The sequence below is a fragment of the Prionailurus bengalensis genome, chromosome A3 (genome assembly GCF_016509475.1).
Source record: "Prionailurus bengalensis isolate Pbe53 chromosome A3, Fcat_Pben_1.1_paternal_pri, whole genome shotgun sequence".
Taxonomy (NCBI): domain Eukaryota; kingdom Metazoa; phylum Chordata; class Mammalia; order Carnivora; family Felidae; genus Prionailurus; species Prionailurus bengalensis.
The window spans coordinates 108,593,555-108,609,182 of record NC_057354.1 but is presented as its reverse complement, the minus strand read 5'-3'; the positions used below and the strand labels follow the sequence as shown (position 1 = coordinate 108,609,182).

Here is a 15,628-nt window from a genome sequence, read left to right as displayed (position 1 = left end):
CTGGGCTGACCCAAGACCTAGTGAATCAGAATCTGTGGAAAAGTGGGGCGTGGAACCTAGTTTTAAAGGTGCTCAGGACACTCAGACGCTAAGCCAGTTTGCAGATCTCTATCTCTCCTTGCTACTCAAAGTGTGGTCCTGGAACCATAAGCATCTCCATAACCTCGGAGCTTGTGAGAAGTAAAGAACCTCACTCCTACAGCAGATCCACTGAATCAGAAACCACTTCAACAAGCTCTCGAGGTGAGTTGTACACACCTATCGGTTTAAGAAGCAGTGCCTCAATTACTTCTGTCCTGCCTGGTTGAGGGATTTTATTCCTCCTCCCAAACAGTAACAACATAAATACATCCCCTCTCTTGCCACAGAAAATTCCCCAGGAATAAAGTAAATGAAAAATTTTTACTGCCTTAATTAAACTCTACCTTTAAAAAGATTTACGAAGAAAGACTATTTGGAAAAAAATGAAACAAAAGTAATTGTTAACTAAATTACAACCTGAAATCTTATTTCTCATTGTTAAATTATGAACTGTGTAAAGTATACACTTACAGTTTATCTCCGAGCGGGTTTTTTCTTCTCTTACATTTCTACTCGTTGAGTGAATTCTATGTGGTACAGCAACAAGAGGCTAGGAAAAGACCAAAATCAATGATAATGTGGCATTTGATAATCAAGTCACAGTCTGGTCCACAAAATTACCCAAATGTGAAAGAAATACCCCATTTTATGCAAACACGGGACAAAATATAATGATTCTGTGGTTATTTTTTACAAAGGAGGCAACCAGCAAGTGGGAGCTTCTAAGATTATGGATATATTTTATCCACAGCAGGTTCCCAATAAACGTTCTCTGAAATAAATAGAAATAAATATCCAAAACTGAGTATTTCAATAATTCAACAGCTGTTCAAAAGCTGCAGCTTTCCCTGTTGCAGAAGAGGATACTGTGATTTAAAAAAAAATCTGCCTCAAGTTCTTCTATCAAAAAGAATGGGGTGAATAAAATGAAACGATGCTAAAGGCATTAAAGATTTATGGTCCTTTTACTTTAGTAAGCATAATTTTTTCCCCCTTCATGTTTCTTCTTATAGGAACAGCACTCTATTTTCTTTCCTTTTACTGTATTAAAAGCTCTGTGTATTGCCACTTCCAGAGAGAAACATTCAATCACAGACATCCCTCCAACCATATGGAGTATGAGGGGCCTTATCTGAGAAGCTTCTGCAGCTTCTGCCCACACACTTGGAGGTCTCACCTTAAGAGGTGATGCCAGCATCTATTTCACGTACCAAACAGGTTTTTTTTTTTTTTTCTGTGTGTGAAACGCTTCCCTTGAAGTTATTACCTTTGAAGGAGACACACTCGTAGATATATCTTCGTGAAAAATGTAATTCATTAACATTTAAGTTCAAATTAGCAGATTCAAAAGGCAGATCAAGAACAGGACCCAAGTCAACTATTCTCATATTGGTGCATCTCAGGAAATAAAACCTTATGAATCTAAAAGACGCCAAACACTGAAATACTGATAGTCAAACAGCAGCAAAAGCCATTTCAAAACTGAAGTATTTAAACTTTACGTGTACACAGTGGTTTGCAGTTTTACAAAGTGCTTTCGTACACCTCAGCTCATCCTGTCCTCAAACTACACTTGTGAACCAAGTACTATTCTTCATTTTATAGATGAGAACACTGAGACTCAAAATTCGGGCACTCAGCTACTTAGACGCAGAGCTGGAAAAGAACAAACCCCGTACTTCTGATAACAATATATAGTAGCAAAAACAAACAAGCAAGCAAAAACAGGTATCCCGTCAGGCTAGTCACACAGACTGCTATTACCAGTGAACATGAATAAAACCTGTGACTGCCTAGGAGAACAGTTTTACTTTCCCAGCTTAAACGTATAACTATAAAATTATTAAATCTCAGAATGCTGAACAGAGTAAATGGGTTAACATGTCGAAGAAAACTATATTAAGTATAATGTGCAGCACCTTTCTAAAAAACTACATGGGAATCCAAAATAAAAAAGTCAAACTTCCTTCCAACAGTGTAGGATAGATAATACATTTTAGAGACTGTAGAATTAGCAGATGTGCTCAATGTTTTCAAGAGTATTCAGCCTTCATACAACATGCACAGTATCACAGCAAATCCTGAAATGCAAGTTAGATACATGTCACTCAAATTATGAGTGGGAACGCAGCCCTTAGCAATTTCAACAACGAAGCATTTGCAAGTAGTAAGATTATGAATTTCTCTGGGAAAAGTTTTATCTTAAACATGAGAAGAAAAGTTCTCCCCTCCCACAACCTACAATTATAATACGAACAACACAGACTTCATAAGAAAGATGAATTTCTTTCTCCACTACATGAGAAAACTTCAGAAGCATCTTCATTCCACAGACTGCTTCTGTATTTGGCTTATTATTTCTCCTGTTTAAGTACATTTTCAAAAGGACTTCGTAATTCAGTGTGACGAGTGTACAGGACGTGCAAAGAGACAACGAGGTGGCATTCAGTGCACTGAGAAGACACAGGCAGTCCTTGCCTTGCAGTCTCAGGATGCACGAATTTCAGTCACCATGAATTAGTTAAATGACACCAGTCCCCCATAACATGGTTCAAATATCAGTCAGCAGTATATTAATTGTATAGATACTCTACAATCGTATAATATTTGGTATATTAATATCTTATTAACATTCAGTACATGAATTGTAACTGTATAATGTACAAACTTCACTGCAAGCTCTCTATTCAGGCCACAAATCACGACGTGACAAACAGACGCACGTCACATTCAGTGACAAATCACATCGCTTTTTCCCATGTCTGTGACTGCTCACTGAGCACCTGTCAGCTCATGCACAGACGGCAGAGTGGGTAGTTGTGTTCCCTCTGGTCTCCCAGTGAGGATACACTCATGTGACATTTTAACAAAAACTGGTAGCTGAAAGAGGGAATTAGCCAACAAAGATGGAAGTGCTGTAAAGAAATAAAAAGTGTGAAGTCTGGATCATGCTGGAAATAAATCTGAACGTAACATGTAAGTGGAGTTCTAGGAAGAAACAGATGACGGTAAGAGCGTGGACCCGGCTCCTGCTCACGAGCCTATACACGTACAGCCAGAGAACTCGGTGAAGGTGAACTTACTGGTATAAAGGAAGAAAGCGGTTCTGATAAAAAAGAGGAAGATGCTCCCAAAGAAGTGGCATCCACAAAAAATTTCACATCACGGGAATACGAATATGGAGATATTTCATGCATTGGAAGTACAAAGGAAAAGAATGTTGGAAACTGACCCGAACTTAGAAAGGGAGTAGGACAGTTCACCAAGGCACAAAAAAGATACTTGCTCCGTGTCACAGAGTTATGACAAGAAGGCAAGCACTGTGCAATCTACTTAGTAAGTAGACTACTTGAGAATCAATCTATGCAAGTTTTTTTGTAAAAAAACAAAACACGTTAATTCTCACTGGTTCTAATATTTTAAATAACAGTGCAGTAAGTAAATATTAGTCTTAATTACTTTTTCACTTCCTTATACATTTAAAACTGACAGTAAGAGAATTTTTAATGTTCTTACAAAAAATTTTCAAAGTCACAGAACAACTGTCACTTTCCCACTGATTATTAAGATCACTTTGCAGGGTGTCTTGGCTACCAGGGTCATTTTTATAGTCCCACATTACCTTGCAAATTGAAGACTTAAGCATAACAATAAAACAAGTTTTCCCTACTATAATTATAAGATCAACAGTAACACTTTACGTTCCTTAAGTTTTATGTTTCCAAACTCCTTTCCAGACTTTGAACAAAAGGACAGATAGCTTTTTTAATTACAGCTGTATAATGATGGCAAGCTAGAACAATGGTGAATTGACAGAAAGGTTCTGACTTAACACAATACACAACCATCTTTCCAACCACTGAGAGTTATCGTTCCCTCAGTATCAAGAAATTTACACCATTTTAAGTATCTTCCATAAAGCCAGTCATCAGGGTCAAGGGTATCCATCTCAAGTTATATATCCAATAACAAAATTCGGCCATGTCACATTTACCAAGTTTCTCTTAGGTGTCACAATTATTAGCTGGGCTAGGAATGTTAAGTATGCCAACAGAAAAGAAGCTTCCTTTGATATCAATCCTTCTATCATATTAGTTATTTTATTCTCTAACAACTACACTGGCTCATTTAAAAACATTTTTTTTTTAACGTTTATTTTATTTTTGAGACAGAGAAAGACACAGCATGAACGGGGGAGGATCAGAGAGAGGGAGACACAGAATCTGAAACAGGATCCAGGCTCTGAGCTGTCAGCACAGAGCCTGACGTGGGGCTCGAACTCACAGATCACGAGATCATGACCGGAGCTGAAGTCGGATGCTTAACTGACTGAGCCACCCAGGCACCCCAACACTGGCTCATTTTAAAACATTCCCATAGTGGATAATTAAGGTTTTAGTCACCAATAAAATCAATCCTATACTTTCTACTAACCACTAATAATTCATGAGGTACTGTAGCAGGATTGTTTTTAAAAGGAAAACTGAACAGAAATTTTGAATGTATTCTAACATCTGACTTAGGTACTTCCTGTCTGCACTCTCTCTTTTAAAGTGGACGATTTATTTGGCAACTTCATCCAAAATGACTACTTTGAAATAACTACAGTAATTTCACCAAGTGGATTAGATGATTGTGCCTTTGCCATTTTCAGAAAACAGTCACACACACGAAGACAGTAAGAAAAATCCAACACATGACTTCCCTAGGAGAGACCAATTCAAAGAGTTCATTATTCCCTCACGAGTTTATTATTTAAACCAGACCCAGAACTTTAAAATATTGCTTCTGAGATGCACACACATACGTACATATATGTTATATGTATACTTGGTAAAAACAGTTCCTACCTCAGGATCATCATCATCAAAATCATGGTAGGTGGAATGATCTGGATTATTCACTTTATCTAACAGTTCGATTGCCAAAGACCGTGTCAAAGGTTGTGTGACAAAAGGATGCTATAAAAATAATATAGAACAGAACACTCATTAGAAATATGATTGGATGACATTTTACCTTTTGAAAAAAAGATATTTCAGGGAACAATAATACCTGTAGTAACTTCTCAGCAGTAGGTCTTTTCTTTGGATTTTTGGTGAGTGCCATTTTTACGAAATGATGAAAACTATTTGACCTAAGAAATTTTGAAAATTAAGACTTTTAAATTTTAATTCTTTTTTTAGTCATGATTATGAAGTAAATAACACAAAAATACTTACCATTTCATTTTATCTTTTAGTTTAGGAGGCTGAAAATTACTTTTTGTCATTAGAAATAACGCTCTGAAAAATCAACAACAAATTGTTACACAGCATTTTAAGCTTTTATATTTTAATATATAATATAAATAATTCTATTACTATTAAATAATTCTATTACAATTATTAAAATAGAGCAAGACTCAGACTAGTATTTATGATGTAATAAGTACTGGGGGTGAGAGGATCACCCTTAATTTAAGCACAGAACTCTTCAATTATGATACACTGACCTCATTGGGTGCAAGTCGAACATAGGCGGCTGAAGCTCCGCAAGTTCTATGGCAGTGATTCCCACAGCCCAGAGGTCACAGAGCTGGTTGTAACCCCCTTTCCTCTCAACAGCTGCGACTTCTGGAGCCATCCTGAAGGAAATATTGCAGGGAAAAAAAAACCTGCAAAACTTGTGTTTACTGTATTTTCTTCCATATTCCCACCAGAGGCACTTGGAACTATCCCTTTCTAAGCTGAGGCCTACTTAGGCCTTGATATCTGAAAAATAAGTATGTAGTATTTTAAAGATCTCTGTTGAGATCTTGATCCCTTAAAAGACCCTCCATCCCAAGACCCTACTGGTGATTCCTTGGTTACTTTGCTAGACTTATAAAGGTTTATAAAACTTGACATTTATAGTACAGCAACATAACCCAAATTTGTCCACACCTTAATCTCTTTTCTCTGTACAATGTAGAATTTTACAGAGAAATAACATCTTGCAATAAATGATCTATAATTTTTAGCTCTTACCTATTTGTACCAGTGAACTGCAATCTGGCCTCTGTTTTCATATGACCAAAACTACTTACTGGGGCATCAATAATCTTCATTTAGTATTTAGCTCATACTCACTATAAATTTAACTGGCAGTTTTTCAGCTTTATTTTAAAGGTGAAAGTTATAAAAATGAGTGTCTGCTTTTTAAAACTGTATTAATTTAGAGGAAAATTACCCAAATTTAGTTTTAACTTTCCTATATAGTCTTGTTCCAATTGTAGCTCTATAAATTTTTATTTGACTTATTTAAATTATATTTTCAAATATAAAAGTTTTTAAATTCTAAACAACGGTTTTGAAAATAACCAACTCTCACATATCAAAAGAATGATTTTAATAAGTAACTTTACAAATACCCACTTGTCCTCCTATTATGATTTTAGGGAAGTCAAGTAAATTGGTGAAGTTAAAAATACGTACATACACACACACACACACACACACACACACACACACCTTCTGACTTTCAAAATGCTTCCTCTTAAATCCTTCTAATCTTAAAGTACTTCTTAAAAATATTCGAACTGTCATAAGAAAAGTGAATTTTAAAGTATGTCAGTTATTACTTTACTGATGGTTGGAATGTTCCAGTTTACTGGTACAAGTACACTAGCAGAGAAGGAAAATGCATAAAGCTGATATGCCCCACTTGCCGTGCAAGGAGACGTTCTCCACTCCTCTATAAATACACAAGTGAAAGACCCCAGCTAGTGCTTCTACTCCTGCCAGCTAGGCTGTATGCTTATACAGTCAACTGAGTTCATCTTTGAACCTCTTTATTCATTATATTATATACATTATTATATAATATTATAAATATGCAATTTAATTAAATGTTATAAAAAACTGATTTGTTAGCAGGTTAAAAAGGTAAGTTATGAAAATTAAAGTGAATGCTTACAAAAAAGCTTGTTAAAGACAAGTTTCTAAAGACAAAACCAAAAAACCTAGAAAATTATGTTGAGAATATGACAACTCTAAAAGACTACGAAGGCTACAGAATGCATAATTCCATTTGTAGGACATTCAGGGAAAAGGCAGAAATCAGATTGAGTGCTGCTAGAGGCTAGGGATGAAGGGACAGAATTTACTAAAGGGGGCAAAAGAACACTTCCTTGGGTGTTGGAAACCTATCTTTTATATTGAGTATAGTGCTATTTCTCACCACCAAAGCATACAAGTCTCTCAACACTGGGAGACTTGCACACCTAGTAAGGCTAAATCTATATCTCCTAGACCTGACTTAAAAAAAAAAAAAGGCACATGCTTTGTATGTCCGAGTTCTTTAGAACTAAAGATTGCGCTTTAGGGAAACACAACCTGGAAAATGTAGTTGATGCATTATGGGTATAGTTTACATTATTAAGATATAACTCTAATTAGAGAGCCACTCAAAGAAAAGGCCTTGGTCTTATGGCAGGAAAGGAAAAAGGAAAAAGGAAAAAGGAAAGAAGGAAGAAAAAGAAAAGAAACAAAGAGAAAGAAAAGAAAGTAAAAAAGAAAAAGACACTCATAAGCCTGAAATTAAAAGGTTTAACGTACATCTGTGTTAATTTTGAGATTTGCCATTCAACAGATGTTTCTGATTAACTGAGGAACTGCCAACCTTAGTCACTCTGGACAAGACATTCCATTCTGTTCTACATCCCTAGAGTTCATGTGGGAAAGACATGATATATATATATATAGAGAGAGAGATGAAGACAGAGTGTGTTCCAAAAATTTACTTTGCCTAATTCACAATTTCCCATGTTCTGAAGACAGTTTCACTCTCTTGTGGGTAATAACATTAGAGTTTTTAATCTCTGAAGCTGCAACTGGAGATCAGTAATCATCAACAAACATTTACTAAATATTTATAAAAATCATGTTGGACCCTACAGAGCAAGCGAGAGTTCCTTTATAGCAAGGTTCCCAAAAACCATTATCAATCTTTTTAGAGCTTCTTCCACTTAATGAACATGGTAAAATATTCTTTGGCTGTGTATCCACAAGTGTACCTGCCTACACTGCATAAGCTCTTGATGATCTTCTTAATCTGTTTTAGTCTTAAAATTTTTGACCAGTGTATGTTTTCAATAAACGCTGTATTCAATAATGACAGAAAAACAAAATGTTAAATTATCGATTAAAATACAATTACCAATATGGTGTACCAATGAAAGATTTCCGTTTGGCAATTGTAGCTGTAATCTGTGCAGATACTCCAAAATCAGCTATTAAAAAAAGAAGAAACATTTAGGGAAGAAAACTGAGGGAAGGTAAAATGATTTACAGTAACATGAGAAGAAACATTTAACAATTTTCATTAAACTAATTTCACAGAAACGAGATATTCTTAAACATCACATTAAACTTTTTTAACTTTTGTGGGTTAGCACTAAAATATCACTAAGTAGTCAGGGTGTATTACAGCCAAATAGATTCTCATATATCCCTGCATGAATCCGATGAAAACAAAAGTCAATGATTTTGATGAGAAAGAGAGAGCTGAGAAAATTTAACCCGCCAGACTTAATAATATTATAATTTCAAATTCTCAGGACCTGAAATTCAAGGAATATCACTGGAAGGGACCTTACATAGTCATATATTCCATTCACTTCCTGCCATACTCATGATGACTGACATCAAACAAACCAAGAATCTACCGGCAAATCTGCCTAGCCTGAAAAGACACCCAAACAGAATGTTCCCCAAAATCTTACCTTAGCAATACCTTCTAATCCCAACACCAATCACTAGGAAATTTGTTTTTATGCAGGACTTGTTGCTATTCTTTAAGTATGTTGAGGTCTAAATATTTTCTAGTTTTTTAACAGTCATTTCTAAATCCTTATCAACCAACGTTTTATATATAGGATTTCTGTCAGTAAGGCACATAATATTAACACAAAATATTAAACTGCTGATAGAAACTGTTCACTAAGACATCAATAGTTAGATAAATGCTTTTTTCATCTTTAGAGGTACCTCAGCAAAATTTTATTATGTAAGTTAATTATCAGATAGATACTTTTATATCTGATCAGTCCTACTGTAGGCTATAATTCAAAATAGTTTTATTCATGCTTTTATAAAATAAATGTTTTTTGAATTCTGATTTGTCTTATAGTAATATATAATCCAAAATAACTTTCCTATTTATTAAACTCTTCATTTAATACCTAACGTCCATGATTCTGTTTATAAAAACTACTATACTATACATGTTCCCAGTCTCAAACCTTCAAATTAAGTTATTATTTAGGTTTGGAACTCTATTTTAGTCATAACCAAAAGTTATAAAAGGTACAGTTTGAAATAAAGCAACATCCAGCATCTAAATTACATCCTTATATTAGTAATATTGTTTTTGTTTTTGTTTTTGGAAGAGAGAACAAGTGGGGAAGGGGCAGAGGGAGAGGGAGACAGAGAATCCCAAGCAGGCTCCGTGCTGTCAGTACACAGCTCGATGTGGGGCTGGGTCCCACGACTGTTGGGATCATGACCCGAGCTGAATCAAGAGTCTGACTCTTAACCAACTGAGCCATCTAGGCACCCCGACTATATTTAGTTTTAAATGCTAACGTAAAGGATGTAGGATTTTTGGTGTTATTGATTTTTTGGCTTTTGTTTGTTTACCCTGTTTTTTGGTTACAAGGCAATTTTGTACAAATTTCTTACTAAAAGTCACATTCCTCAGGTTACAGGTGAAAGAATTCCTGAAGAATTACTATTTTGCCATATCTTTACAACAAATCTGTCATATGTGAAGGGCGGACTCTATCCCCATGTAGGAGAAAAGGGAACAGAAACAGGTTACATATGCCCCACAAAGAGATTTCCACCTAAAAATACACAGATGCTGAGGGAAAAACTAATCTTACAGAGGCAAATAAAACTTACTATGTTCTGGAATAAATTTGCTCAAATGACAAAATTTTAATTTACTTACCCAATTTTACATGACCATTATCCGTTAACAGAATGTTAGCTCCCTTCAAAGCGAGAACATTTTAGTTAAAGTAAGAAACTTTTTATCAGACAGCACATATAATTGATCAAATATACGTATATAAAATGATCACAAGTGGCAGCCTTAGACCCAGAAATACTTAAAATTTAAAGTATGCCCAATTAAAGTGTTAAATTATTATATTTGCAGGAAAACTTAGGGTCTTTTAAGACAATTTGACTATTCTTATAAAATGTTCTACCTTGCAAAACGCTGCTATTAACACAATATGAATGTTATTATGAAAATGATGTATTAGTTTTCATCTGTTATATTCTTACTGATCAAACATTGTGACTGCCCTAAAACGTGACCTAATACTGGCATTTTCAATTCCTGTATTACATCTTAAACGTGTTACTTCCTGTTCTAGGAGTTCATCATCAGTTGAACCACTGCTGGTGCATAAGACTGAACCTTGCTGCTTACTCATGAGGCTGTCTATCTTAATGTGTTTGCCCACAGTTGAGGACCACCCAGAATATAAACAACTAGCCACAGGCCCACCAGATTAAAATGTCACCTGGCTGCATGACTGTGAGTTAACAAAATATACACTGGTTTCTACCCCCGGTTCCTAGCCCAGTTCTCCTGAAAGCCCTGTAATTTCCTAAGTGACAAGAGCCCTAGGAGCATCTTTTGTACTAGTATATGCTTGCAGACCCTGGTTCTTGATGCAGTGCTCCTGAAACCTTTGTAATTTCAGGGGTCACAGAGTAGTATCTTCAGTTCTAATGAAGCAACTCTGGGTAGGCTCCTGGATGGCTCCTGGATGAGGGCTGATCACTGGAAAGACCAAGCCATGACTAGAACTTCAGAATTTTCAGCCCTGCCCCCCATTCTCTTGAGAAGGGAGAAGAGCCAAAAATGGAGTTAATGACTGATCATGCCTACATGAGGAAGCCTCCATAAAATCTCAATGGTATGGGGTTTGGAGAGTTTTCGGGTTGAATTACACACAGAGGCACTGGGAGAGGGGTGTGTCTGGAGAATGCACGGAAGCTCCATGCCCCTTCCCACACACCTGGCCCTACACACCTCTCCCATCTGGATGTTCATCTGTATCCTTTATCATATCCTTTAATGAGCTGGTAAACATAAATAATTCCCCGAGTTCTGAGAGCCACACTAACAAATTAACTGAACTCAAGGAGGGGGTCTTTGGAACCTCCAATCTATACAGTCAGTTGCTCAGAAGCACAGCTGATAAACTGGGCTTGAACTGGTATCTGATGTGTGTGTGTTTTGGGGGAAGGGACAGTCTCATGGGGCTGAGCCCTTATCTGTGGGATCTGATGCTCTCTCCAAGTAGACAGTGTCAGAATTGAGTTAAATTGTAGGACACCCAGCTGGTATCACACTGGGGAAAAACCTGCAGACATTTGGTAACCACCAGGGTCAGAATGAAGTGTTCTGTGTGAGTAGTAAAGAAGCCTCAGGAAAGAAGCATATAGTCGGAAAGAACTGGGTTTTTCCCCCACACAGAAAGGGAAAAAAAACTCAGTTTTTCCCATTTCAATGTTAGTAGCATTTTGGCCACCTCTACTTTCTGATCTGAGCTCCAAAAAAGACGATAAAACCACTACATCTTCAATAAGCCCAAAGGTATAGAGACTTTCTAAATTTTATTTTTTGCCTTTTCTGTAACTTTTAAATGAGCAAGCAAAAGTAAGCAGGCTAAATCTTTAGTCCAAGGTGCCAACAATCATGTAATTATAGGCTAACAGGAAAAGCACTAGGAAACCGGCCCCACCCAAAAAAGAGGAAGCCATAAAGAAGACTGTACCCCCTGATATTACTGGGAATAATGGGAGAAACAAGAAAAAAAGGAGAAGGGACTACAGCAGGGATTTTAATTTGATCTAAGCCCCAGCGATCTAGATGTCTGCCACGGTCCTCAGTTTGGTCTTTGCCCAGCTCCAGACTAATTTTCCTAAATTACAGTTTATATCATATAACGTGCATCTATGGCCTCTGATGCTCCCCTCTTCCTTCCATCCTTCCATCTCTCTCTCCTTGAGCAATCAGGTACTATTTTATGTTCTAGGGTTATAGTAATAAATGAGAATAAGCTCCATCTCTCATGAAGTTTACAGTGAATAGGAGAGAACGAAAATCTAAAAATACATGCACACATGAATGAATGAATGAATGAACCAACAAATGATTCAAAGCCAGGAAGAGGGAAGTACTCTAAAGCCAAGTAAAGCAGGAAGAGAAGGCCTTTCTAAGGCAGTGATGTCTGAGCAGAGATCTAGATGAAGTGAGGGTGCAGAGGCATGCCAAAATCTGGGAGAAAAACATTCCAGGAAGAGGGCACAGCAAATACAAAGTCTTGGTGCCAGAATGAGTCAACATACTCCAAAACCAGCAAGCTTAGTGTGGCTGGAACAAAATGAGTAAAATGGAGAGGAGTATGAGATGAAGTCAGAGAGAAAAGCTGGGGCCAGATCATGTAACACCTTACAGGCAATGGTAAAAAAAAACAAAAACAAAAACAAAAACCCCAAAAACAAACATCTGGATGTTATAGTGAGTAACGGGATGGTGGTTTATAAGCAGAAGAGTGACAAGCTCTGATTTAAAAAGATCACTCTGGTTGCAAGGTGGAGAAGGACTGCAGAAACACACAAGAACAGGAACAGGGAGACTGGTTAGAAGGCTGCTGCAGAAGTGCAGGTATTAACAGACCAATGGCTTAGACCAGGGTAGAAATAGTGGTGATGGTCACACTCTCCCCAGGTGGGCTCAAACTCTGAAGTTCATCACACAATTCCTCCTGGAATCGAGCACAAAACCATCCGGCTATCCCCATCATATGTTCTCTTCTCTTTGATAATATGGCACAGTTTTTATATTCCCTAAAATGACCCCACACTTTCTGACGTCTTCATTTTTGCTTACATTGTTCCCTCTGCTTGGAAGGCACTCCAACCTCCATTTCTGACACAAATTTATCAGTCTTTCCAGATCATCTATGTGCTGATGACACAGTGCTTTTAATGCACTCATGTTATACTTCTCCCTATGAACTCCAAAGCTCTTTGCTTAGGTCTTAAATGGCTTATGAAAAACACTTAAAGTAAAGGATCTCAGCAGATGATCTGAGAGTTCACTGAAATTTCATGCAAAATATGAAGGCATATGCATGAGGACATTTTCTGAAAAGAGAGTCCATGGCTTTCATTAGAGACTCAAAGAACAACATGATTAAGAAAAAAAATATTAAGAACCTTTATGCCAGAGAAAACCTCAGAAAATAAAAGGGGGAGAGAAATAGGAGAAAAGATGAATGAGGAAGAAGGTAAAAGAAAAATAAATGAAAGAAAAGAACTAAGTTGGGGAGATGGCAGTATCTTTAGAAAGAACCTCAGGAAGCCCTGCCCAAGCACCCTGGTTTACCGCGGAGCTGACCCCAGCACACCTAGTGCACCTGCTCTACTCTGCCAGTTAAATCAGATCATCAGAAGATGTTACAATTGAATTTATCCATTTTGAAACATTTTTTTTAAATATTTTTTTTAACGTTTATTTTTGAGACACAGAGAGACAGAGCATGAATGGGGGAGGGGCAGAGAGAGAGGGAGACATAGAATCGGAAGCAGGCTCCAGGCTCTGAGCCATCAGCCCAGAGCCCGACGCGGGGCTCGAACTCACGGACCGCGAGATCGTGACCTGAGCTGAAGTTGGACGCTTAACCGACTGAGCCACTCAGGCGCCCCCATTTTGAAACATTATTAATGATAGTTCCTTAAGACTACCAAAGTTTTCTAAAATATTCAAAGTATGAAATGTTGTAAAAACCCTAACTTGATGGAAGCTAAGAACTTAATTTGCAATTTACAAATAAATAACTAGAGATAAACTAATACGGGTTATTATAACACTAATCCATAAATGTATGCTTTAAACAAGTGAATTTTGTGGCAAGTGAATCACATCTCAACAAAGTGAATCGTATCTCAATAAAGCTACTTTAAAAAAGTAATAAAATTCTTAAAAGTATCACTTAATTTTATTACAGTAACCTATTTCAGGTAAGAAATTCATCAGATAGACTAAGACAATTTTGCTCAACAGTTTGGTCCGAGTATTTAAAAATGAAGAGAGGGCCATTAGGTTAAACTTATGATGTATACCTTTATATCTCTGTGCATTTTTCCTTTACTGTGAAGATAGTATAATCCCTGGAGTTTCAAGAAAGAAAAAGAAAAAAAAAACCAGAAAAATTAACAAGACTTTTTTTATTACAGAGAATACTTTGGGATTTAAAGTGATCAACTGAGTAGCAGTTTCTGTTTTTTATTTACTCATCACAGATAATCTAGCAGTAATCATTAATTTATTTTACTGAAATAGCCTAAAAGAAGAATCAAGAAAATGAAAAAGGCAAAGTTCTGTTGGAACCACTAATTTTCTTAAGACAATACTTTCCACTAAACTGTGCAAATAGTTTGAAATAACTTTTAAAAAGCATAAATGCAATTAGTATTAAAATGAGCTTCAATTCCCATAAGAGTGCTTAATTTTTAAGCCTTTCTTTGGTATTCAGAGAAGTATAAAAATACGAAACAACAAATTCACAGCACTTAAATTTGAGGAGGTCATATTGTCACACTGAGGCTTTATAGTGCTTATCTGCAAATAAAATTTGAGTCTACTAGACAATTAAAAATGTGTTAATATACAAGAATTTACCAAATTAGATGTTCAATCCTTACTTTACTTAACAGACAATGCACAATAATTAAACAGTCTAATAAAAAATGTTAAATCAGCACTGGATTTACCTGTAGTGTTTCTCTGCTAACATATGCAATTTGCAGTTCTGACAGAGGTCCCGTTACTGTAAGAGAAGAAAATTTATATTAATGAAATTAGTCAAAGCATGTTTTTCAGTAAATGGCAAAGTTTTTACAAGTTCCACTAAGCAGTAGCCTTAATACACCTAAAAAACTGTACTAAAACATAAGCTTCATGAGGGCAACATTTTTTAAACCTGGTTTTTTCAGTGTTGTATCTCAAGTGTTCAGAACGGTGCCTGGCAGGGGAAAGCTGCAAACAAATGTTGTGGAATGAATAAAAGACTGAAATACTCTCTGAAATTAATTATATTTTCATTTTTGTACCTTGCTGATCAATATTACCTCTTAAATGTTAAAAGAAATAAATCATGGCCTAGAGGTTTAGCTAGTTTCTTTTTTAATGTTTATTTATCTTGAGAGAGGAGAGTGTGCACACATAAGCTGGGAAGAAGCGGAGCGTGAGGAAGACAGAGAGTCCCTATCTATGCTGACAGCACATTAATATATGATCATAAACATATATATAAACATAATATATGTTCATAAAGATGCAATCAATAGACAAGTTTGGAAAGTAAAGGTCTCTTCCTTACCCAAACTATTACTCAATAATACTCAGTAATTACTCAATATCAATAGTTTGGCCTAAGGTCTACCAGACAATCTTATAAAGAGACATTTTAAATAATGTATGTTATGCATCTCACACA

The 15,628-nt window shown here is 36.3% G+C and overlaps 1 protein-coding gene across 3 annotated transcripts in view; it reads right to left on the bottom strand.

The window, feature by feature from the left end:
- Positions 1 to 15,628, bottom strand: part of MAP4K3 (mitogen-activated protein kinase kinase kinase kinase 3) — a 206,053-nt gene that overhangs the window by 66,139 nt on the left and 124,286 nt on the right. For all 3 annotated transcript variants that reach the window (XR_006301061.1, XM_043604108.1, XM_043604109.1), the window contains exons 5-13: positions 14,904 to 14,959; positions 14,253 to 14,300; positions 10,054 to 10,096; positions 8,260 to 8,332; positions 5,576 to 5,707; positions 5,304 to 5,366; positions 5,137 to 5,218; positions 4,932 to 5,042; positions 553 to 631 (exon numbers count right to left, since the gene is read on the bottom strand). Coding sequence is in view for 2 of the 3 variants with exons in the window: in XM_043604108.1 (XP_043460043.1) it covers positions 553 to 631; positions 4,932 to 5,042; positions 5,137 to 5,218; positions 5,304 to 5,366; positions 5,576 to 5,707; positions 8,260 to 8,332; positions 10,054 to 10,096; positions 14,253 to 14,300; positions 14,904 to 14,959 (687 nt within the window). In the remaining variant the exon portion in view is untranslated. The remainder of the gene's footprint in view (positions 1 to 552; positions 632 to 4,931; positions 5,043 to 5,136; positions 5,219 to 5,303; positions 5,367 to 5,575; positions 5,708 to 8,259; positions 8,333 to 10,053; positions 10,097 to 14,252; positions 14,301 to 14,903; positions 14,960 to 15,628) is intronic.